Source organism: Eutrema salsugineum, unplaced genomic scaffold, assembly GCF_000478725.1.
Source record: "Eutrema salsugineum unplaced genomic scaffold, Eutsalg1_0 scaffold_1, whole genome shotgun sequence".
NCBI lineage: Eukaryota > Viridiplantae > Streptophyta > Magnoliopsida > Brassicales > Brassicaceae > Eutrema > Eutrema salsugineum.
Genome location: NW_006256909.1, coordinates 7,196,473 through 7,219,159, shown reverse-complemented (window position 1 = coordinate 7,219,159; position 22,687 = coordinate 7,196,473). Strand labels below are relative to the sequence as shown.

General features: G+C 38.3%; 5 protein-coding genes across 14 annotated transcripts in view; 3 read left to right on the top strand and 2 right to left on the bottom strand.

Moving 5' to 3' along the window:
* The window catches only part of LOC18030942 (cysteine-rich receptor-like protein kinase 11), a 3,739-nt gene extending 455 nt beyond the window's left edge, over positions 1-3,284 (top strand). Inside the window, exons 1-8 of one of the 2 annotated variants that reach the window (XM_024148857.1) lie at positions 1-48; positions 507-1,313; positions 1,390-1,545; positions 1,681-1,790; positions 1,894-2,104; positions 2,214-2,451; positions 2,565-2,718; positions 2,817-3,284. In XM_024148857.1, the coding sequence (XP_024004625.1) occupies positions 512-1,313; positions 1,390-1,545; positions 1,681-1,790; positions 1,894-2,104; positions 2,214-2,451; positions 2,565-2,718; positions 2,817-3,143 (1,998 nt within the window). In that variant the 5' untranslated portion in view covers positions 1-48; positions 507-511 and the 3' untranslated portion in view covers positions 3,144-3,284. The remainder of the gene's footprint in view (positions 49-506; positions 1,314-1,389; positions 1,546-1,680; positions 1,791-1,893; positions 2,105-2,213; positions 2,452-2,564; positions 2,719-2,816) is intronic. The other variant, XM_006413510.2, reaches the window with a different exon arrangement.
* Positions 3,285-6,204: 2,920 nt separating this feature from the next.
* LOC18030941 (cysteine-rich receptor-like protein kinase 10) lies at positions 6,205-9,048 on the top strand. Its single transcript, XM_006413508.2, has 7 exons — positions 6,205-7,101; positions 7,309-7,446; positions 7,547-7,665; positions 7,757-7,967; positions 8,045-8,282; positions 8,366-8,516; positions 8,594-9,048. The coding sequence occupies exons 1-7, from the start codon at positions 6,294-6,296 to the stop codon at positions 8,903-8,905; spliced, it is 1,977 nt and encodes a 658-aa protein (XP_006413571.1). The 5' UTR covers positions 6,205-6,293; the 3' UTR covers positions 8,906-9,048.
* A 100-nt stretch (positions 9,049-9,148) lies between these two features.
* On the bottom strand, positions 9,149-11,934 carry LOC18030940 (cysteine-rich receptor-like protein kinase 11). 2 transcript variants are annotated; one of them, XM_024148855.1, is made up of 7 exons: positions 11,056-11,934; positions 10,842-10,979; positions 10,609-10,730; positions 10,314-10,524; positions 9,991-10,228; positions 9,741-9,900; positions 9,149-9,657 (listed from the first exon to the last, which is right to left on the bottom strand). In XM_024148855.1, exons 1-7 carry the CDS (start codon positions 11,894-11,896, stop codon positions 9,349-9,351), a joined length of 2,019 nt encoding a protein of 672 aa, XP_024004623.1. In that variant the 5' UTR covers positions 11,897-11,934; the 3' UTR covers positions 9,149-9,348. The 2 variants fall into 2 exon arrangements, with proteins under 2 accessions (XP_024004623.1, XP_024004624.1); XM_024148856.1 differs by having other exon boundaries at positions 10,842-10,976.
* Positions 11,935-12,393: 459 nt separating this feature from the next.
* LOC18030939 (putative cysteine-rich receptor-like protein kinase 35) lies at positions 12,394-16,030 on the bottom strand. Of its 5 annotated transcripts, XM_024148853.1 has the most exons (9): positions 15,571-16,030; positions 15,442-15,476; positions 14,514-15,223; positions 14,204-14,335; positions 13,934-14,055; positions 13,641-13,851; positions 13,309-13,546; positions 13,037-13,190; positions 12,488-12,944 (listed from the first exon to the last, which is right to left on the bottom strand). In XM_024148853.1, the coding sequence occupies exons 3-9, from the start codon at positions 15,157-15,159 to the stop codon at positions 12,612-12,614; spliced, it is 1,836 nt and encodes a 611-aa protein (XP_024004621.1). In that variant the 5' UTR covers positions 15,160-15,223; positions 15,442-15,476; positions 15,571-16,030; the 3' UTR covers positions 12,488-12,611. The 5 variants fall into 5 exon arrangements, with proteins under 5 accessions (XP_006413569.1, XP_024004621.1, XP_024004619.1 ...); XM_024148851.1 differs by having other exon boundaries at positions 14,514-15,476; XM_024148852.1 differs by having other exon boundaries at positions 15,442-16,011.
* A 3,446-nt stretch (positions 16,031-19,476) lies between these two features.
* LOC18030938 (putative cysteine-rich receptor-like protein kinase 20) lies at positions 19,477-22,156 on the top strand. 4 transcript variants are annotated; one of them, XM_024148849.1, is made up of 6 exons: positions 19,477-20,323; positions 20,528-20,649; positions 20,902-21,112; positions 21,199-21,436; positions 21,521-21,674; positions 21,764-22,156. In XM_024148849.1, exons 1-6 carry the CDS (start codon positions 19,477-19,479, stop codon positions 22,079-22,081), a joined length of 1,890 nt encoding a protein of 629 aa, XP_024004617.1. In that variant the 3' UTR covers positions 22,082-22,156. The 4 variants fall into 4 exon arrangements, 3 of the variants coding, with proteins under 3 accessions (XP_024004617.1, XP_006413567.2, XP_024004618.1); XR_002896780.1 differs by having other exon boundaries at positions 19,477-20,649; positions 21,510-21,674; positions 21,764-21,900; XM_006413504.2 differs by having other exon boundaries at positions 19,477-20,649.
* Positions 22,157-22,687: the final 531 nt, after the last annotated feature.

The window sequence follows — 22,687 nt, the reverse complement described above, 5'->3', positions numbered from 1 at the left end:
TGCTTCATTGGCCAAGGCATCCACTGATCAAGTGTTGCTAGACCAGAGGTTTGATCCAACTGTAGATAACCAATATTGGTTTATTTGTGAACCCAAAGACACTCTCTTCTGGTCCTTTTCCATTTGTCTTTTCATCACTGGGTCCGTAATTGAAAATTCAACACCTTAACTTTTTTTAATACTCTTATTATAAAAAAACTTTTGATACTCGTTTTATGACCGTATATGCAAGATTTAAGGACCACTATTATCAGTTTGATGAATTTTCAATATTAAAATTTCGGGTTTATACTTTGTTTTTTTTTTTTTTTTTTTTTTTTAAAAACACTTTGTTTGTAGGAGCAAAAGGAACAAAATTCATTATTATTGACCTTGATCTAGTTGGGGTCTTCTTTAAAAAAAAAAAACTCGGTGAGAAACTTCATGTTTGCTGTTTAGACGGATTAATGTGGAAATACTAAAACACTTCTTTTTTTTTTTTTTGGTTTTGCTGTATAATCTCTAAGGAAAAATGAAACAGAGGAGTTTCTTTCTAATCCTCTGTTTTGGCCTCGTAAGCTTCGGTGTTGCTTCGGTTTCAGCACAACAACAATGCATGAACCGTGGAGGTTACAATCCCGGCAGTGCTTACGACGAGAATCTCCAACTAATACTCTCTTTTCTTCCTTTCAACGTCACTGCTGAAGACGGCTTCTTCTACAACGGTTCGATTGGACAAGAACCGAACCGTGTCTACGCAGTAGGGATGTGCATCCCAGAATCCACTTCAGATGAGTGTTCTGTTTGTATCATGACCGCGTCTGATCGTTTGAAAAAGAGTTGTCCTAGCGAGTTAGAGGCGTATTCATGGACAAGTGAGGCAACACTTTGCTTTGTGCGCTACTCCAGGAACTCTTTCTTGGGATTTGTAGAGCTAGGACAAAATAATTTGCTCTTAAATGTTAGTGATATCGACTCAAATGTAACAGAGTTCAAGGAAAAACGGGAAGCCTTAGCTGTTCGTATGATTGCTGCAGCCTCCACAGCAAAAAGCACATCATCGTCTAGTAATAACCATTACAAAGCTGATGTTGCAGCCTTAACACCTGTCCAGAATGTATACGCAATGATGCAATGCACGCCTGATGTTTCTTCTAGTGATTGTGAAAGTTGTCTGCGAAGCCTGTCATGCTGTGGTCAGAAGCAAGAAGGCGTTATTATGATGCCAAACTGCTTTTTCCGTTGGGGTTTGTATGCATTCTCTAAGGCTTTTGATAATATTGCTGTGGCATTTCCTACTCCTAGTCCTCCGTTGCAACCTCCTTCTGTCAATGGTAAGTCCTTGCACAGCTATGAGTATTGTGACAAGAACCAGCTAAAATATATGAAAGTTATATTGCACTTCCACAGGTAGTAGAAAAAACTCAACAAGAGCTATTGTGGCAATTTTTGTTCCTATTGTAGTAGTCGTCTTTATCATCATCATCATCATCTTGATACTACTTGTTCGGCGATCTTCAATATTTTGCTGGAGGAGAACACCATATCAAGAACTTGATCTTCAATGTGAGTATTATTTGTATGTTTTTCTTTGGCTTTTTAGGTTTTAGAATGTATATATAGTCTCTAGAATTAGTTAAGAACATTTATTACAACACTCTTTGGTAATGATGAGAGTTTGTCTTTAATTTGATTTTGCAGCTGATAGTACAACTGCACGCTCCCTCCAATTCGATTTTAAGGAAATTGAAGTTGCAACCAACAAATTCAGTAACAAGCTTGGCCAAGGTGGATTTGGCGAAGTTTTCAAGGTGTTATTTATGGAACTACTTGGTTCTTTTCTTCTCTTGACAAAATTTGGAATCACAGAGGCAAAGTAAGTTTTTCATGTTGTCTCATTGATGTCATTTGTAGGGTACGTTGCCTAATGGAACAGAAGTTGCAGTGAAGAGGCTATCAAAAACATCAGCACAAAGTGCACAAGAGTTCAAGAATGAGGTTGTTGTTGTTGCAAAACTTCAGCATAGGAATCTTCATAGGCTTCACGGGTTTTGTCTAGAAGGAGAAGAAAAGATGCTTGTTTATGAATTTGTCCCCAACAAGAGCCTTGATTACTTCCTCTTTGGTATGTGCAAGTAGCATTTGATTGACTTATTTGACTTATTTGAGACTATTCTAGACTATTTTCTCTTATTTATATGTGTGGCTTATGACTAGTACTAGTGTATGTGCAGACCCTACAAAGAAAGAGCAATTAGACTGGACAAAACGTTACAACATTATTGGTGGAATCACTCGAGGAATTCTATATCTTCATCATGATTCACGGCTCACAATCATACACCGTGATCTCAAAGCCAGAAATATTCTCCTAGATGCCGATATGAACCCGAAAATTGCTGATTTTGGAATGGCAAGAATATTTGGGATGGATCAAAGTGGAGCTAATACAAACAGAATAGTTGGGACACGGTAAATACGTACCCTGGATATGGCCTATATATGTCTTAAAAGTTAAATCTTTCAATATTCTTTTCTTCACCAGTGTCAATATACTTAATATTGTGTGTATTTTACTCTTGCAGCGGTTACATGCCTCCAGAATATGTAATGCACGGACTGTTCTCAATGAAATCTGATGTCTATAGCTTTGGAGTCTTAGTTCTTGAAATTATATGTGGTCGACAAAACATATTCGTCCACCACTCAGACACTACAGTTGAGAATTTGGTGACATATGTGAGTACCAAAGAAACATTTAAGTTCTTGACTGATGATCAAATAATTAGCCAAAATATTATATTAGCTAATTGTAAGTTCTTAAATGATAATTAAAGGCTTGGAGGTTGTGGAGAGACGGGACACCATTAGAACTCGTGGATCCAACCATTTCAGAGAATTGTCAAACTGAAGAAGTGACAAGGTGCATCCACATTGCGTTGCTATGTGTTCAACACGATCCCACAGATCGTCCCGACATGTCGACAATCAACATGATGCTCACTAGAAACTCTCTTAACTTACCTGGTCCTCAACCACCCGGATTCTTTGTTCCAAATAGATGCAACCAAGAACGAGAGGGCTCCGAGTCTAGCCAGTATACTATCAGGTACAGTTCCCAAACTATCAATGATGTAACCTCTATAGATCTGGATTCTCGCTGAAGATCACTGAAAACTATATGTCAGAAACCATGTTTCAGCTCTTTTCATTTTCTTGAATTGTAATCCAAAAGTCCAATGTTATGTGTAAACTTGTTAAATTTTATCATGTCTACACTGCAATATCAGATCTTTGTTATGATATCTTTTCATTCAATTTATGGGTCCAGAGTCTTATCAACATACCAATGTTATTCTTTTTTTTTTTTTAAGGAAATATATATTTTATTTATCAACCCGAACTGGGAATTGGTAATGGTTTACAAAGATAGAACCAGGCGAAATAACCTACGAATGTTATTCTTGCAGTGTTGGGCTTCATTTCAATCTTAATGAGATTTATTTACATAAAAGCCGCTTATTTTTTTATTGTCGGCTTAGGAGAAGAATTAGGGTTTTTTCACGAAAACTAGGGCTTTGGCATTATCCACCGCCACAAGTCATGAGTATAAATACTCACACGCAGCCTTTAGGTCTTATCGAATTATCACATCGTAGTCTTCTTTGTTTACTGCATATTTTTTCTTGATTAATTACACGTTGCTTCTTCAATTAGAGTTCAGATTTTCGGAATAAACTTGTCGATTGTTTGGAAAGATCTCCTTGTTTTTTTAAAACTTCTTCTTCCTTATTTAACATGTGAATGTTTTTTTCGTGACGCGATTTATCTCCCAAGAAAATCGAATACTTGAGAAAGGGGCAATCGATCTAAAAAGATCTGATGGTTGTAAAACCCTAAAGTATACGTCACATATTAATAAAAGTCGAGACTTCTTCACGGAGAAGTCACGGCGGAGGTCTCATCCCATGCATTGACTTACGGAGCAGCGTCGTTGCCTTTACCGTTTTGGGTCGGCCATGAGCACCTACATCTCAAATTCTTCAATTCTTTTTTTTTTTAATGTTAAACAATATATCTTATGTTTTTATTTCTCAATATTTTGATTTCTTTTATTTTTTTGTGAAATCTCAATATTTTGATTTCTTTCAGACAAACTTGGGTTTTTTTTTTCACGTTTTTATCCTCCTAATTCTTTTTTTTTTCTTTTACGTATATCCTCACACTCTCCCTTTATTTTGGGTCTTCAGTGTCTCCACCCCACACTCCTTTGTCCTTTCACTATTTAAGAATTTTCATAAATTCATATAATAGGTCATTAGTTAGTATATTTTGATATCTTCCGATCCCACACACGTTATACTTTTTTTAAGCAATTTTGATGATTATTCATTGATTCATATCATTAACTAGAAATCCAAGACCAAATCCTTGATGAACATTTATTTTCATATTCATTTTGGCACTATCGAAACGCTGTCATTGAAAAATTAGTCAACAAAGATTAAAATCGTGTGCAAGAAAATTATTAAATGGCTTCAAGGTTAAAATAAGAACTTTCCCGGAATGTGGCGCAGCTTTTCATCCCCAGAACGTTTCTTTGTAGAATAGTCAACAAAGAATCTGAAAATTTTGTTAACTATATAAAAGTATAAACGACACAAAATGTCCCTATCTGCGTATGTCTTTACCTCATTGCATTAGGGTTGGGCAAACTATCCCTTAAATTTGCATTGATTAGTCTCGGCTCGATCCAAAAATGTAGAGATCTTTGCAATGACTCAAAGCAATTCAAATGATAAAATATAGTATTCCTCTAAATTAACACAAATCACAAAAACTAAGAGCATCTCCAAGAGATATCTTATAACTGATATTGAACAGTGACACCTTCTATTTGAGGTATCACTGTTCAATACCTCAAATTTGAGGTGTCATCTTTTTTATTTGTATTTCAGTCCTTTCAGTTATATGTTTTAAAATTAAACATAATAATTTTTGTTTTTATCATTTCAACTCTCCTAATTTAATATCTTATTAATATTTCATTTTTATTTTTAGAAATAAATTATATATATACATATAAAATTTAAAAAGATAATTTAAAATAAAAATAATAATGACAAATAGTAATATAATACATAACATTAAAAAATAAATACATAACAACAATATTATATAAAGCAAATTTCATATAAACTAAAATAACACAAAAATAAACTTACATGAACATATAAATTTTGTTTGTAATTTATGATTTAGTTTGTGTATTTTATTATCATTAATATGTAATATTATATTAAAGTTGTATTAATTAATATTGCCTATAATATTTTTAATATGTATTTTTATAGTTATTTATCAAAGTTTTATGATATTAGTTAACTAATTATAAATAGTAAGAAGTAAAGTGTAAAGTATAATATTTTTAAGGTATCATTTTAAAGTTTATCATTGGAGAGCATCACCCTTAAACCTCAAATATAAGGTTTCTCACACCTTAAAAATACAGTGTCTCTTGAAAATGCTCTAATTTAAAAAATATTAGATATCCGCTCCGATACATAAATCTAACAAAGACCACAATTTTGGAGATTTGTATTTTCTTTTCTTTTTTTTTGAATTGAGAGATTTGTATTTTCTGGCGCAAAGCAAATCACAAAATTAAATATCCGTCAACGCCTCGACGGATAACAAATACTAAAAGAAATTAAAAGATGTATATTCGCTCTGTGTCTAAAGACTCTAAACGTACAAAACATGGACACAACTATTTCTATAAATGATGTGATCTGTTTTACAGCACATATCGAACAGTTTATTCATCATAGTGTCGTTTGTGATTGGGTTGGTTTTTTTTTGTGCGCTCATATTGAGCTAACCGAGAAAAGTTATTTGATTATTTCAAGTTTTCAACGGAACAACAGAACAAATCAGTCTTATTATTTGCACCCAAAAAAATTATGCCAGTTACTACTACATTTAATGCCATGACAACTACCACTCAACAGTCTCTTTCTTCGCAAACCAATCCTGACTTACATTTCCTACTAATGACCATATCAAACGCTATCATAATTTTTTCTCATATTCTATATTTGTATTTTTTTCTTCTAGTAGTTTAGTAGCTGAACACAAGTTGGACAAGACTTTTCAATACAGTACTCGTTTACTTTGACCTTGACTTTTCGTCATCCCGTCACAAAAACCATCCTCTGTTTCACGCTAATCTTATAGACAGAAAGAACAGAAATCATTTTTTTCTCCAAGTATATCGGAGTTTCTCAAAGCTCACAAATCCAGGAAACCCAATTATGTCTTCTTGCGCCTCATTCATTTTCCTTTTTCTTTTCTCCTTTCTCACTAGTTTCAGAGCTTCTGCTCAAGATCCCAATTATGTATACCACATCTGTCCAAATACGACAACTTTCTCCAGAAACAGCACTTACTTCACCAATCTCAGGACCCTTCTGTCTTCTCTCTCTTCCCGCAACGCCTCCTACTCCACCGGATTCCAAAACGCCACCGCCGGGCAAGCCCCGGACAGGATCACCGGACTTTTCCTTTGCCGTGGAGATTTCTCGCCGGAAGGTTGCCGCAGCTGCGTGGCCTTTGCCGTCAACGACACCTTAAATCGGTGTCCGAATGAGAAAGAGGTCGTGCTGTATTACGATGAGTGTATGCTCCGATACTCTAACCGGAATATTCTCTCGACACTAAGCACCGGTGGAGGAGTGGTCTTATGGAACACCCAAAATGTTACATCTAACCAAAAAGACCAGTTCAGAGATTTGGTCGGTTCGACGATGAACCAAGCCGCCGCTGAAGCCGCGAGAAGTCCCAGAAAATTCGATGCGAGAAGAGCCAATTGGACTGCACTCCAGAGTTTTTACGGATTGGTTCAGTGCACTCCTGATCTGACGAGACAAGACTGTTTGAGTTGTCTGCAACAGAGCATCAATCAGTTACCCACTGACAGAATTGGGGGAAGATTTATTATGCATAGCTGTAGTTCAAGATACGAGCTTTACGCGTTTTACAACGAATCGGCCATTTCATTACCTCCACCACCACCACCACCGCCTATTTCTACTCCTCCTGTCTCAGCTCCTCCGCCTCCTGGTCAGAACTCTGTCTTCTTCCTCTGTTTTAGAAAGTTTCGTCCTTTTTATTTTTTTATTTGTCGAGCTGTCTTCTTCCTCTACTTTTTGCCCAAATTTCTCGAAAAAAGCAGTACCAAGATAAAAAGCTTCCATTTTTCTGCAAAATTTCGATGTGTTATTGATCTGCCATTGTCTGATCTTAAGCAAATGATGTTTGGAAAAGCAGGGAAAGGTGGGAATTCGACTGTGTTAGTGGTAGCCATTGTTGTGCCTGTTATAGTGGCTGTTCTGCTTTTCATTGCTGGTTATTGTTTCCTTGCAAAGAGGGCAAAGAAGGCTTATCACACATCGTCAGCATTTGATGGTAATTCAAGTGACAAACAGTGTTTTTGTGGGTTTGAATTTTGATTAGCGTCAATGCTCAGCTTCATTTTCTTGCTTCTAAGACTTTCACTGTGCAACAGGAGATGATATAACAACTGCAGACTCGCTGCAGCTCGATTATAGATCAATTCAAACCGCAACAACTGATTTTGCAGAGAGTAATAAGATTGGTCAAGGTGGATTTGGCGAGGTTTACAAGGTAATATTAGTTCCTTAACTGCCTTTTCTTGTGTTTTTGTCATGAAATTTTGTGCCAACACATTTGTTTAACGAGTTGATGCTGATGATAGGGTACGTTATTGGATGGGACCGAGGTTGCGGTGAAGAAATTGTCAAAATCATCAGGACAAGGTGAAGCAGAGTTCAAGAACGAGGTTACTGTTGTTGCAAAGCTACAACATAGAAATCTGGTTAGACTCCTCGGATTTTGTCTAGAAGGAGAAGAAAGGGTACTCGTCTACGAGTATGTGCCCAACAAAAGCCTTGATTACTTCTTGTTTGGTGAGTTGCATGCATTTAATCCTTTGTTTCAATACTTGGGGATGTAAATTGTTAGAGCTAACTGTAATATACCATAGACCCTGCAAAGCAAGCTCAGCTAGACTGGACTAGACGATACAAGATTATTGGTGGAGTTGCTCGTGGGATTCTGTATCTCCATCAAGATTCACGGCTCACAATCATACATCGTGACCTCAAAGCGAGTAACATTCTCTTGGATGCGGATATGAATCCTAAAATTGCAGATTTTGGAATGGCTAGGATCTTTGGTTTGGACCAAACCCAAGAGAACACAAGCAGAATAGTTGGTACCTAGTAAGTCTTCCTCTCAACTTCTCATGAGTTAGAAGTTTTGTAAACTTTCTTTTACCAACATAGTTTTTGTTGTGAGTTTTCAGTGGTTACATGTCTCCCGAGTATGCAATGCAAGGTCACTACTCAATGAAATCTGATGTCTATAGCTTCGGAGTGTTAGTTCTTGAGATTATAAGCGGCAAGAAGAATAGCAGTTTCTACCAAACTGATGGCGCACATGACTTGGTCTCATATGTAAGTTTTGAGCAAATCAAGTTCCATATTTTCCTGACCATGGTAGCAAAGTGTTTATTGATTGATTTATATTCTAGGCGTGGAGGCTTTGGAGTAATGGGACACCGTTAGACCTCGTGGACCCAATTATTGTAGATAATTGCCAAAGGAATGAAGTTGTTCGATGTGTCCATATTGGTCTTTTGTGTGTTCAAGAAGATCCTGCAGATCGTCCAACCTTGTCAACCATTGTTCTGATGCTCACTAGTAACACTGTTACATTACCTGTGCCTAGGCAACCAGGTCTTTTCTTTCAGAGTAGACCCGGAAAAGACCCGCTTGATTCAACGACCAAGTCTCTTCTAGGGTCTGTTGATGATGCCTCAATCACAGAAGTATATCCTCGTTGAAGGCAGATGTTTGTTTACCATTCATGCTTGATTCCTAAAGCAACCGGTGTTGAAAATAAGTTGAGAATTTTTTTTTGATATAGCTGTTTGTATTGTAAGTGTAACCACAAAGCATATATGAGAATTATACTATTTACACGTTTCTTTTTGAAGGCATAACAGTTTTCTCTGAATCAAGTCTCTTATAAGCTTAACGTAATCATCAATGAGAAAATGTGAATCGGCTTGAGTGAGCAAAAAACCTGTAAATGTGGTCTTAAATTGCAGTTTTCTGTAAACCTTCACACCAAATACTATACTTACAGAACTGACCATAGAATCATACAGCTTACAACACAATTACAGTCACAGAGAAAGTTACCGTTTCTTATGATGGGTGCATAAATAATTCAAATATCGTCCATTCATATGTTTTAACTTTCCAGATATAATGAGGAAACATATCATCTTTGACGAACTAAATGAGGAAAAGACATGCTTGTAGACTGATCCGACTCTGTTTCCTCAGACAGAGGGTCCAAGTTTTGCATGCTTCTTGGGAAAAATTCCGGTAAGCGAGGCACTGGTAAAGTCATTGTGTTGCTATTGAGCATTAAGATGATAGTCGATAACATTGGACGGTCTTCTGGATTATCTTGAACACATAAGAGCGCGATGTGGATGCATTTAGTGACTTCATTACTCTGATAATTCCTTCCAATGGCCGGATCCACAAGCTCTAATGGTGACTCGTTCCTCCAAAGCCTCCAAGCCTAACACAAAAATATACAATCAAGAACATTGGTCATATGTTTAAAGATGTTAAATTGATGGAAGTTGAGAACTTTATGCTTACATAAGTAACCAAGTTTCCAGCAGTACTAGTTTCATCCATCTGGTAGACGCCACTGTTTTTCTTGCCGCTTATAATCTCAAGAACTAAGACTCCAAAGCTGTAAACATCAGATTTCATGGAGAATTGACCATGCATTGCATACTCAGGAGACATGTAAGCGCTGGAAAAACATACAACTTGGGTTAATATGACGTAGAGAAAAAGTTTTGACGAACTTTGTGTGATTTCAGCCATTGTGAGCAGAACTTACTAGGTTCCAGCAATTCTGCTGGTGTTGCCTCGAGTTTGCTCCATTCCAAAGATCGTTGACAATCCAAAATCTGAAATTTTTGGGTTCATATTAGCATCTAAGAGAATGTTGCTTGCTTTGAGGTCACGGTGTATGATTGTGAGCTGTGAATCTTGATGAAGATAAAGAATTCCTCGAGCAATCCCTCCAATGATATTGTATCGCCGAGTCCAGTCCACCTGGGCTTGCTTTTCAGGGTCTGCACATTTCCATATACAAACAATCATTTTAAAGCTGAAGAAGAATCCTTCGAATAAGCAAAAGCTACTGAAGGGAAACCATACCGAATAGGAAATAGTCAAGGCTTTTGTTGGGAACAAACTCATAGATCAGAATCTTCTCCTCTCTTTCCAAACAGAATCCAAGAAGTCTAACCAGATTCCTATGTTGAAGTTTTGACACAAGAACAGCCTCGTTCCTGAACTCTCTTGCGCCTTGTCCTGACTTTTTCGACAGTCTCTTTACAGCTACTTCAGTTCCATTAGAAAGCTTACCCTATACGTACCACTGAATGAAAAAAAAAAATCCGGACATAACCTATATTAACTTAGAAAAACTGGAAAACAGAGAACTCCTTACCTTGTAAACCTCGCCAAATCCACCTTCACCTAGCTTATTACTCATTGAAAACTTGTTTGTTGCAGCTTCAATTGTCTTAAAGTCGTATTGTGATGAATGTTCAGTTGATATATCACTATCAGCTGCAAAGTAAGATGTGTATAGTTATTGTCTCATGTTTCCTCTCTTGGCTAAGGGACAATATAACGAAAGGAAAAAAAAAAAAAAAAAGAGATAAGACACGAGGAACTAACATTCATTTTCAGTTCTCTGATATGGTTTTCTCCTCCGGAATAGAAAAAAACATAGAACAAGCAGTATCAAGATGGTAACGATAGTCGCCACCACAATCGCCGCGACAATTCCATCTGAGATTCCTTTGCTATCTTCTTCTAGCAAATAGCAAAACTAATGTCATATATTTCAATTCTTCTTACAATCATAGTTTTTATCAGTTAAATTACTTACCATTATCAGTCGTGTTAGCCTGGTCACCTGCAGGTTGTGGTTGTGGCACAGCCACAGGAGTTGGAGAAGAAGCCACCGGAAGATTATCAAAAGCCTTAGAGTATGTATACAAATCCCAACGGAAGAAGCAGCTTGGCCGCATAACAACACCTCCTTGCTTTTCACCACAGCATGACTGATAGTCAATTGCGCTCTGTCGCAGACAGTTGTCACAATCAGAAGTAGAAAGATCCGGCGTGCATTGCATCAAAGCGTATATAGTCCGGATAGATGTCAAGGCTTCTGTATCAGCTGCGTAATGGTTATTACTAGACGATGAAGTGTTTCTTGCTTCGGAAGCTGCAGTAATCATGCGACCCACTAATCTTTCCCATACTGTCCTGAACTCTGTTAGATTTGAGTTTAGATCTCCAATGTTGGTGAGAAGTACACGCGGGTCCAAATCTGCAGTTCCTGAGAAAGAAGTGTTGGAATAGCGGACATGGCAAAGCGTGGGCTCACCTGGCCATGTAAACGCGTTTGTTTGGTTAGGACAAGTCTGTATCAAACCATCAGATGCTGTCTTGATACATTCAGAACAGTCATCTGGATCTGATCCTGGGATGCACATCCCTACAGCGTAGACACGGTTCGGTTCTTGTCCGATGGAACCGTTGTAGAAGAGGCCGTCTTGAGCCGTGACGTTGGAAGGAAGAGAAGAGAGGATGAGACGGCGATTTGTGTCGTAAGGACCGTTGGGCCTGAAATTCCCATTGTCCATACATGTTTGTGCTGAAACTGAAGAAACACCAAAGCTTATGAGGACAAAACAGAGGATTGAAAACAGACGCCTCTGCTTCATTGTTCTTTTTTTTCGATTATAGCAAAAGCAAAATCCTCTGTTTCTTACCAGTTTAAAAACACAAGTCGAAGTTTATCTCCGAAAATTCTAATGTTGAATTCGTCAAACTGATAACAGTGGTCCTTTCGACCTTTCAAGAGCATAAAAAACAAAAAGTCAATAATAATTTCTTCGTTCACACGGTATAATACTGTTGAATTGTCAAACGTTGACTCAGAAAATGACATCAAGGAAATACCCAGCGAAGCAGAGAGAGACCAAGAGGAACGAGAAGAGTATTGGGCTAATGTGTCACTGTCATTGGTTTCACAGATAAACCGGTTTTGATTATGCCATCGTTGACGAGCAAACCTCGATCACAATGGTTTGGCCAATCGAACCATCATCTCGAGCTGAAAAATCCAGTTATTTCCACATTACTCTGCAGACAAAAGAATTTGTGAGAAGATTGTTTCGATTATATGAAAGCCTGAACTGAGTTGAGCGAAAACAGAGGATGAGAGAAAGAGCATCAGTTAATAGCTTTTGGTTTATAATACCCGGTTTACTAGATTCAGCAAAAGTGTAGTGGCACAGAAAACTTACAGGCATATCCAAGTCACACAAAAATAGGAAGAAGATACAGTAGAAACAGAGAAAACTCAAATGAAGATACAAGACTTAGATAACAATGTAGATGCATCACTCAAACCACACTTATAGGATACTTCCATCTTCAACGAGGCTCTAAATCAGTAATCGACACATCATTAACAGAATAACGAAGAGATCTTCCTGTAGATTGACTTGATTCTAATCCCTCGGCTACAAAGTCTTGATCGAGTATACTCTGGAAGAGGAATCCAGGTTGTCTAGGCACTGGTAGAGAAATTGTGTTACTAGAGAGCATCAAGATGATTGAAGCCAATGTTGGACGATCTGCGGGATCTTGTTGAACACATAACAGCGCAATATGGATGCATCTTGTAGCTTCATTGCTATGATAGTTCCCTACAATTGCCGGATCCACGAGCTCTAATGGTGAACACTCTCTCCAAAGCCTCCAGGCCTAACACAATAACCAAAAAAAAAATCCATTACTGCTCACAATCCTCACAGTTTTTGGAAGTTGAATATTGATACTTGATTTTTGGTACTCACATATGTGACCAAGTTGCTAGCATTGCCGTCTGACTGGTCCAAGCTACTGTTCCTCTTACCAGTTATAATCTCAAGAACTAAGACTCCAAAGCTGTATACATCAGACTTCACAGAGAAATGACCCTTCATTGCATATTCTGGAGACATGTAACCACTGGTAGAACACGGAAAATAAAAAACGTGACTTCACCCACAGCCAAAATATGGTTAATCCTAAAAATCTTTGCTATTTAACCTTAGTGATAAGTGCAGTCAAGGGAAAAAGTATTTACTAGGTTCCAACTATTCTGCTTGTTTCAGCTTGAGTTTCGTCCATCCCAAAAATCCTTGCAATTCCAAAGTCGGCAACTTTTGGGTTCATATCAGCATCTAAGAGAATGTTACTCGCTTTGAGGTCACGGTGTATGATTGTGAGCCTTGAATCTTGATGAAGATAGAGTATTCCTCGAGCAATCCCACCAATGATATTGTACCGTGTTGTCCAGTCCACCTGGGCTTGTTTTGAAGGGTCTGCATGTACATGTACAATCATTTGCAACCACGTTTAGTAAATGAATTAACGATCATTATGATTCTCTCAGCATATCTATTATATTGGACTCACCAAAAAGGAAGTAGTCAAGGCTTTTGTTGGGCACAAACTCATAGACGAGTATCTTCTCTGCTCCTTCTAAACAAAATCCAAGAAGCCTAACCAGATTTCTGTGCTGAAGCTTTGCCACCAGAACAGCTTCGTTCTTGAACTCTCGGTCGCCCTGACTCGATGTTTTTGACAGCCTTTTTACAGCGACTTCTGTTTTGTCTGGAAGCACACCCTACAAAGAATATAACATCACTTGGATATGTTATCCAAACTCTCTAGGAATCAAACAAACCAGAAAGTCAAAGCAATTTTACCTTGAAAACTTCTCCAAATCCACCCTGACCGATCTTGTTGCTCTCTGAAAACTTATCTGTTGCAGCTTCGATTGTCTTAAAATCATATTGTAGGGAGTGCGTAGTCGTAATATCAATGCCAGCTGCATACAGAAACGTATAGGTCTTTTCAATTCAAAATCTACTAACAAAACTGAGTTACTAAACAAGATTTCATATGTCTGGATTTATGTTTAGAGCCGTCTGGTTAGAGGATAAAGTAATTAATGGGAAACACGTGAAACAACTCACACTGGCGATCAAGTGATTGGTATGACTTCCTCCTCCTGCAAACAGCAAATCCTAGAGCAGCCACTACCAAGAAGACAATAACAGCCATAACAACAATTGCTACGACGATTCCTTTTGAGATTGTTTTACTCTCTGTGCAAGCCAAAACATAGAAGAAGGTTTACACAACTGAAAAGACAGAAAATAAAAGCAATCTCTTTTTAATCAGTTTTGTGCCATCTTCAAATTTGGGGGCAACTAGCGTAGACTAGACAAATATTTTGGTTTGGACAGGTTCTTGCAATCAAAGTTTTACCATTGAAGAATTTACCTTTCTGGTCTATGATGGTTGTGATGGATTTCAAAGATGACGGTGGAGAAGCTGGAGGAGATGACGGTGGAGAAGCTGGAGGAGATGACGGTGGCACCGTCGACGTAATATTGTCGAAAGCCCCATTAAATAGATACAGATCCCACCGGAAAATACAGCTTAGCCTAAAGACATAGCCACCTTGCTTCCCATGGCAGCAGCTTTCATAGTCATCAACACTTTTTCGTAGACAGGTTTTACAGTTTCCCGAAGATAAATCCGGTGTACATTGCATTAATGCGTATATATTCTGGAAAGCTGCCAAGGGCGCTATGTTGGCTGCATAGTACTTACGATCAGACAACGATTTGTCTTTGCCTGTCGAAGCCTCGACTATCATTCTACGCGTCAATTCTTCCCATGTCTTATCAAACTCTGTTTGATTAGATATAGATATGATATCCCCAGTATTGTACCCTAAAGAAGGAGGGTCTAGATCGAGTGACCCAGATAATGATCTGTTTGAGTAACGTACCATACAAAGAGTTTTACCTCCACCAGACCACGTAAAGGCTTCTGTCTGGTTAGGACAGCTCTGTAATAACCCGGCAGAAGCCTCCTGGATACAATCTGAGCACAGCTCCGGTTCAGCACCTGGGATACACATCCCCACTCCATAGACTCGGTCAAGTCCTTGGCCAATCGAAGCAGTGTAGAAGCCGTTTCGAGCCCTGACATTTGAAGCAACCGAAGAGAGGACAAGGCCACGATTCGTGTCATAAGTACTATTGGGTCTGAAAAACCCACTATTCACGCATGTTTGTGCAGAAACAACAACGACAAAGCTTACAAGAACAAACCAGAAGATTGACAAAAGATTATTCTGTTTCATTTTCAAACACTTTGGAAACTCGAGAGCAAGTAGGAGTGTCAATTATGTAATGCATACCTGTGAGTGTGTTGTCACTTTAATGGCGCACTTAACTTCACTCATCAAGTTGCCATGGACAGAGAGGATGACATTAGCATTAACAACACATGGGTCATGAAGGTGTTGACTTTTCCACAAAGAATGTACCTTTTGAGCCGAGCATTAAGGAAAAAGAGCCAATGTTGGTGATTTTGTAGCTGAAATGTCGCATCTGTAATTAGTTGGAAATAAAATCCAAGTGGTACCAAAAAGAACAAATCGCCACAAGAGACACATAGTAGATTCTAAGCAAATAGACGATCTGTGAAGGAAGCACCACAAATTTTTTATGAGCTCACATGGTTTCGGAAAAGGAACTTATGAAAATTTGATTGGATGAAACATGAAACAGAGTTATATAGCAACATAGCATCAATTACAAGTACAGAACAAACAGAGGAAACCCTAATTCACAGATTCTCCTCCTTTGTCACATCGGAATCGGAAAATCGTGAACTTTCCTTAACCCAAAATCGCTATTAAAATCAGAAAGCGAAACCCTCGATTAAAAATCCAAAAAACGAGTACAGTGAAAGCCTTCGGGAAGGTGAAGCTTGGCTGAATGAGACGGAGAGGAAAAAGAGGACCGGTTGAGCTTTTTTTTTGTCATGACCGGTTGAGTTAATAAACCGGTTTGGGTTGTTATTGGATTATTGATAAAACTCTGGAGCAATATACTTCTTTTTTTTTTTACTCTGGAGCAGTTTATAAAAAAAAATTAAAAATTTTAAAAATTGATAAAAATTTGTTTCGTGAATTGTTGCCAATTTTCCCATCGAAAATATAATATAAGCTCATATGATAAACAAACAAACAATTATTTGAGAACAGAGGATCCGGTGAAATTTTGAATTCGTTGGACGATCTGTAGGATTTTCTTGAACAGATATATTTCGATATCGATGAATCTAGTGACATCTCTTCTACAGTCTGTTTTAATGCAGGGATCTATTAAGACAATGTTTGTTGTTTACAGGTTTAGCCACTTCAATTTCAATATGATTTAAACTCTTCTCATCAGCGTCGTGTACTTCTGATTCGTGTTAACATCTGACAGCTCCCTTGTGGAGCAATAGTGAAGAAAAGTAGAAAACAGAGAATGACCGGTTAGCTAGAGTAGCATGTGAAGCAAGTTTCTTCAGATGACCATGAGAAAAACAGGCGGATCAGACTAAATTGAGAGGTTCAGCTCCCATTTTCGCCAGAGGCAATAGAAGATATTTCTGAGCACATGATTTCAATTTTCAACAACAAAAAGTGTCCCAGGATTTTTTTTTCTCTATAATAAAAGCTTTATTCTGTTTTTCTTATTTCTGTTTACTGTCATCTAGCTCGGATAGACTATCCCAATGTTTTCATTAATTAAATTTGAAGCGACTGTAGATTTCTTCAAACTCATTCGTATAGCTTGAAAATTGAAAATGTAGGTTTCAGACTAACTCACTGGATTTGTTTGAGAACAAAAAAAAAAAAAAAAAAATATATGTAGGACTTTCTCATGGCCAGTCCAAAACGGTCAAGACAGCAATTGTAACACCCCGACCCGCCGGGTCGGTTGTTACTAAAAATCAATTTCCAGTTTATTTAAATTAAACCATTTTTCTTAATTAAATCTACCTTTAATCTCTTTTTAATTCTCTGCAAGTCCATTAATCCCATCCATTAAGCCCAGCCCATCTAAATTAACCCTAACTATAAATACCTCTATAATCTTTCATTCTCCATTTTGGAAACCCTAGCCACCTTTTCTCTCCTCTCCTTCTCTCAGCCACACCATCCTCTCTTTCTCTCTCCCTCTATCTCTCTCTTTCTCTTCCTCTCTCCCTTGGCCGCTGCTTTCTCCTTTCCCATCAGCTTCGCTCCCTCTTTCTTCTCTCTTAAACCCTAGCCGCCGCCGCCTCCTTCCATGACGTTTTCCCGGCGAACCGTGTGTATCCACGAGACGAGCTACCTATCAATCTGTAGCCCCGAGTGTCAGCTTTCCAAAGAGACCTAGTTCATCCGGATCGGAGATCTGTGCCAGGAGATATCTTCGTTTTCGTGTCGGGTGTTCAGATCTGCCTTGTTGCTAAGGTGAGGATTAGATCTAGGTTTTCTTTTTATTCTTTTGTCTTCTTCTGGTGTGTGGAGTCTAGATCTGATGAGCCTAGGATGTTTCCTTGTGCATCTAGCTAGATCCATGTGTGAGTCTAATGAAAAGATCTAGGGTCTCATTAGAGGAAAAACCAGCATGTTTGATTGTTCACATTGATGAGTGGTTAGTGATTGGTAGTGTAGCTAGATCAGGTGTTCATCTTGGTGATGGTGTGCCGAGGTATGGACTTGTTTGCTGGGCTATTGCTGTCTGTGTGACTATAGCGATAGTTCAACGGTGAGCGGAAGGTACGCCGATCCTTCCGGAGCCTGTATGGCTGGAGGTGTGTCTGTGTGACTGCCTGGTATTATGTCTGTGTGACATGGGAGATGATGTTCTAGTCTGTGTGACTAGGAGGTGTGGCCTTGTGTGATAGGCGGATTGGAGACACCATTGCTTGTTAGTTGTGTGTGCATCGCTAGGATGCTTGTGTGTTGCTTGTTGGATTTATTCTTGACATGTTGGTTGGAAATAAATGAGTAGGAAGGGAGCCTGGTCTGGTTCTCACTGAGTAATCCCCATTACTCACCCCTCCTCTTCCCTTGTCTTATCAGGTGTAGGTGAAAGATCAGCCTAAGTCTATGTTGTTGATTGTTACCTGGGCGTTTTCGATCCTGGCAGACCTGAGGCTCACCATCTGGACCAAACCAGGCATCTGACCGAATGCGGTCAGATGGCCAACCTAACATGCCCGATTTCTCCGGTTTTCTTAGGAAGCCTGGGATAGGGATGTTACAGCAATGCTGCTACATTAGTCAATGCTTGAGATGAGACATGAGACATCCGCCGTGACTTCTCCCTGAAGAAGACTCGACTTTTGTCAATTTGTGACGTATACTTTAGGGTTTTACAACCACCAGATCTTTTTAGATCGATTGCCCCTTTCTCAAGTATTCGATTTTCTTGGGAGGGAAATCGCGTCACTTTATTGTGAATCTTCGTTTATTTGAAAAAGATCTGGTACATTCAAACGGTATTAGTTTTATACGCCAAATAGAATAGATTTTGGATTGAAAGGAAGAAAACCGCTTTTATGTATTCTTTTGCATTAGCGTGATGATTACGCTTTAGTCAATCTTATTTTTCTGGTTATCAGCAGCGTAATATAAAGTCTGACAAGTCAACACACAAAAAACATAAATAAAAGTCTAACAACTAAATGTAGAACGTTGGATTAGAAGGGAAAAAAAGAAGTTTTTGATTAGTATATATCAAAAATTATAAAGTTACTAAATTTACAAAGCTCTTTGGTAATCACAAAGTTACTTTTAAATTTTGATATGGATATGGTAATCATAAAATGGAAGAAACTATAAGCTAAGCAATCTGGAAATACAGATCCTTAAACCAAAAATGAGACGATGAGGACGATGGGATGATTAAAACATGTATGGTGCGTATGCATATGAAAATACACATGACTTGTGGTTGTGGCGTGGATTACGACGCCAAAGCCCTAGTTTTCAACGCAAAAAAACCTAATTCTTTTCCGTAGCCGATAATGAAAAACTATCTGTTTTTATGTAAGCAAATCTTAAGAAGATTGAAATGAAGCCCACGATTGGTTATCCGAAATTGAGAAGAGATAATCCAACTCTGAGTTAATCAGGAGTGTGTTTTACTTTTCGTGAATGAGTTAAATTACTCGTCAAGAAGATGTTAGACGTTTTCTGCCACTTTCTCGTCAAAAAGAATTTGACGTTGACTTGGAAGAACCTGTATTTTCTAATACAATATTTATTGTCTGGCTTCAGGACTCATAAACAAAACAATAATAATAATAATAATAATAATAATAATAATAATAATAATAATAATAATAATAATAATAATAATAATAATAATAATAAAACAGAATGGAAAGGAGAAGAATTGGGATAATGTCTGGTTATACGTCTAAGTATGTATATCATTCCCTTTTCCTTTTTTCCTTTCTCACTAGCTTCAAAGCTTCTGCTCAAGATCCCAGTTACGTACACCACATCTGTCCAAATACGACAACTTTCTCCAGAAACAGCACTTTCTCCACCAATCTCAGAACCCTTTTGTATTCTCTCTCTTCCCACAACGCCTGTTACTCCACCGGATTCCAAAACGCCACTGCCGGGCAAGCCCCAGACAGGGTCACCGGACTTTTCCTTTGCCGTGGAGACGTGTCGCCTGAAGTTTGCCGTAGCTGTGTCACCTTTGCCGTCAACGACACGTTAACTTGGTGTCCAAATCAGAGAGAGGTCACACTCTATTACGATCAATGTAGCCTTAGATTTTCTAACCGGAATATTCTCTCGACCTTAAGCACCGATGGAGAATTGGTCTTATGGAACCCCCAAAACGTTACGTCTAACCAAGAAGACCAGTTCAGAGACTTGGTCTTGTCGACGATGAACCAAGCCGCCACTGAAGCCGCGAGAAGTTCTAGAAAGTTCTCTACGGTAAAGGCCAATTGGACTGCACTCCGGAGTTTTTACGGATTGGTTCAGTGCACTCCTGATCTGACGAGACAAGACTGTTTGAGTTGTCTGCGACATATCATCAATCGGTTACACACTGACAAAATTGGGGGAAGGTCTCTTGTGCAGAGCTGTAGTACAAGATACGAGCTTTACGCGTTTTACAATGAATCCGCCGTTGGGACACGTCGACCGCAGCTGAATCCAGCTCCTCCTCCACGACAGCTGAACTCAGCTCCTCCTCCACCGCCGATTTCAATTCCTTCACCACGGCCTGGTCTGGACATTCGCTTTTTCTTTGATTATACATGTTTTGAGATATGTAGTATTCAGTATAACAGTACGGACCAAACTATCTCTGTGAATACAGGAAAAAGCAGAAACTCCACTGTCATAATCATCTCTGTTGTTGTTCCAGTCACTACGATTTTTCTTTTTTTTTTTAGGCTAAATGCTGCTGTGTTTGAAGTTGTGTATACAGACAAGGATGATATTACAACTGCAGGCTCACTTCAGTTTGAATTTAAGGCCATTGAGGCAGCAACTGATAAGTTTTCGATATGTAACAAACTCGGTCAAGGTGGTTTCGGTGCAGTTTACAAGGTATTACCATTGCATAGAGCTTCCACTCTTAACTGTTTTATCTACAAGTATATATTAAATAATACATTAAGTTATGGCAGTTTAGAGTTTAAACCTTGGAAACATTGTCAAACAGATAATAGAAAGCTTGAAATTTGATGAAATTTGATAGCTACAGAGTCGTGAGGTTTTTTTTTACACTTCTACAGAACTCTATTTGAATACTTTTACATTTTCATGATTAATCTTACAGTGCAATTTCCATATTTGCAGGGTACATTTCCAAATGGAGTACAAGTTGCGGTGAAGAGGCTATCAAAGACATCAGGACAAGGTGAAAGAGAGTTTGAAAACGAACTTGTTGTTGTGGCAAAGCTTCAGCATAGAAATTTGGTAAGGCTACTTGGTTTTTGCTTGGAAGGAGAAGAGAAAATACTTGTCTACGAGTTTGTGCCCAATAAAAGCCTCGATTACTTCCTTTTTGGTTAGTTTTTAATACTTAGCCCAAGAATTTTTTTTTCGAGTTGCATGCCATTCTTTGTTTTTAACACTTTAAATACCCACGTGCAGACTCTAGAATGCAGAACCAGCTAGACTGGACAAGACGGTACAAGATCATTGGAGGAATTGCTAGAGGGATTCTATATCTTCATCAAGATTCACGACTCACAATTATACATCGTGACCTCAAAGCGGGTAACATCCTCTTGGACGCTGATATGAACCCTAAAGTTGCAGATTTTGGAATGGCTAGGATCTTTGGTGTGGACCAAACGGAAGCAAAGACAAGAAGAGTCGTTGGAACCTAGTAAGATTTTCTCATGTCATATATTGCCTCTGTAGACCGTAATGTGCTTCTTTAAACTCAACATTAATTCTAGTATTGTGGCAGTGGTTACATGTCTCCTGAGTATGCAATGTACGGCCAGTTCTCCATGAAATCAGATGTCTATAGTTTTGGGGTCTTAGTTCTTGAGATTATAAGCGGCTTGAAGAACAGTAGTCTCTATGAAATGGATGGTAGTGACGGTAACTTGGTTACATATGTGAGTGTATATAGCCCTAAAGAATCTCAAAACATTGCTGCTTCAATCAACAGTGACCAGAGTTTGATGATTGTTGAAATGTTCAACAGACTTGGAGACTATGGATCAATGGGTCGCCGTTAGAGCTCGTGGATCCGTCCTTTCAAGATAACTATCAAACAAACGAAATTACAAGGTGCATCCATATCGCTTTACTATGTGTTCAAGAAGATGCTGAAGATCGTCCAACTATGTCAGCAATTGTCCAGATGCTCACTACTAGCTCGATCGCTCTTGCTGCACCTCGACCACCTGGGTTGCTCTTCCGACGTAGACATGAACTAGTAGGGAGAGCAGGTCCATCTAAGCATACGTCTGCTCTCTGTTCCATCGACGATGCTTCCATTACTAGTTTAGCTCCTCGTTAAAGACAAAAACAATTCGTCAATGTAAAAGTTATAAAATATGATTCTAGACTATTACGCATGGACAATGAACATAGATCCGTCTAAACTAATTTTTTTTCCATTGTTTCTTTTCTTTACGTGCCCGGCAAGTAAAGAAATTATACTCTGTTATAAGTATGGTTTCCTTCAACATGAATTTATCATAGTGATCTTTGACATATTTTTTCTTGTGTGGAAGGCTACCGAAGATGATGATTCATGGATAAATTGGGAGGTTCAGCTCCACTTTTCGCTACATGCAAGAGAAATAGATATTACCAAACGTATGATTTCAACACCAAAACACGTTCGAGGATTTTTTACTTTGTAATAGTTAATTAATAAAAGCTCAATTTCTTCTTCTTCTGAGGATGTTTATCGTCATGTAGCTCGAACAGACTCTCCCAATATTATATAAGTGAATCTGAAGTTTCTGTAGCTCTCTTCAAACAATTTGTGTAGCTTGAAAGTTTAATCCATTAACGATGCCATCAGATATGAATGGAAAAAATAACACATATGCGGATACATAACGTAACTTCTTTCTTGCACACATGTTCTGAAACCAAGACCAAGACCAAGACCAAG

What these genes read in the sequence shown, in the direction of transcription:
- LOC18030940 (XM_024148855.1), bottom strand. Translation starts at nt 11,896, where the DNA reads ATGAAGCAGAGGCGTCTGTTTTCAATCCTCTGTTTTGTCCTCATAAGC. An exon ending in CCTTGACTATTTCCTATTCG is followed by an intron (nt 10,229 to 10,313) that starts GTATGGTTTCCC and finishes GGAAATGTGCAG; the next exon opens with ACCCTGAAAAGCAAGCCCAG. An exon ending in CTGGAAACTTGGTTACTTAT is followed by an intron (nt 9,658 to 9,740) that starts GTAAGCATAAAG and finishes TTTTTGTGTTAG; the next exon opens with GCTTGGAGGCTTTGGAGGAA.
- LOC18030939 (XM_024148851.1), bottom strand. Translation starts at nt 15,384, where the DNA reads ATGAAACAGAATAATCTTTTGTCAATCTTCTGGTTTGTTCTTGTAAGC. An exon ending in AGCAGAATAGTTGGAACCTA is followed by an intron (nt 13,191 to 13,308) that starts GTAAATACTTTT and finishes GTGTTCTACCAG; the next exon opens with TGGTTACATGTCTCCAGAAT. An exon ending in CTAGCAACTTGGTCACATAT is followed by an intron (nt 12,945 to 13,036) that starts GTGAGTACCAAA and finishes TTATTGTGTTAG; the next exon opens with GCCTGGAGGCTTTGGAGAGA.
- LOC18030938 (XM_006413504.2), top strand. Translation starts at nt 19,477, where the DNA reads ATGTCTGGTTATACGTCTAAGTATGTATATCATTCCCTTTTCCTTTTT. An exon ending in GTTTCGGTGCAGTTTACAAG is followed by an intron (nt 20,650 to 20,901) that starts GTATTACCATTG and finishes CCATATTTGCAG; the next exon opens with GGTACATTTCCAAATGGAGT. An exon ending in ACGGTAACTTGGTTACATAT is followed by an intron (nt 21,675 to 21,763) that starts GTGAGTGTATAT and finishes AATGTTCAACAG; the next exon opens with ACTTGGAGACTATGGATCAA.
- LOC18030941 (XM_006413508.2), top strand. Translation starts at nt 6,294, where the DNA reads ATGTCTTCTTGCGCCTCATTCATTTTCCTTTTTCTTTTCTCCTTTCTC. An exon ending in CACATCGTCAGCATTTGATG is followed by an intron (nt 7,447 to 7,546) that starts GTAATTCAAGTG and finishes ACTGTGCAACAG; the next exon opens with GAGATGATATAACAACTGCA. An exon ending in CCTTGATTACTTCTTGTTTG is followed by an intron (nt 7,968 to 8,044) that starts GTGAGTTGCATG and finishes AATATACCATAG; the next exon opens with ACCCTGCAAAGCAAGCTCAG.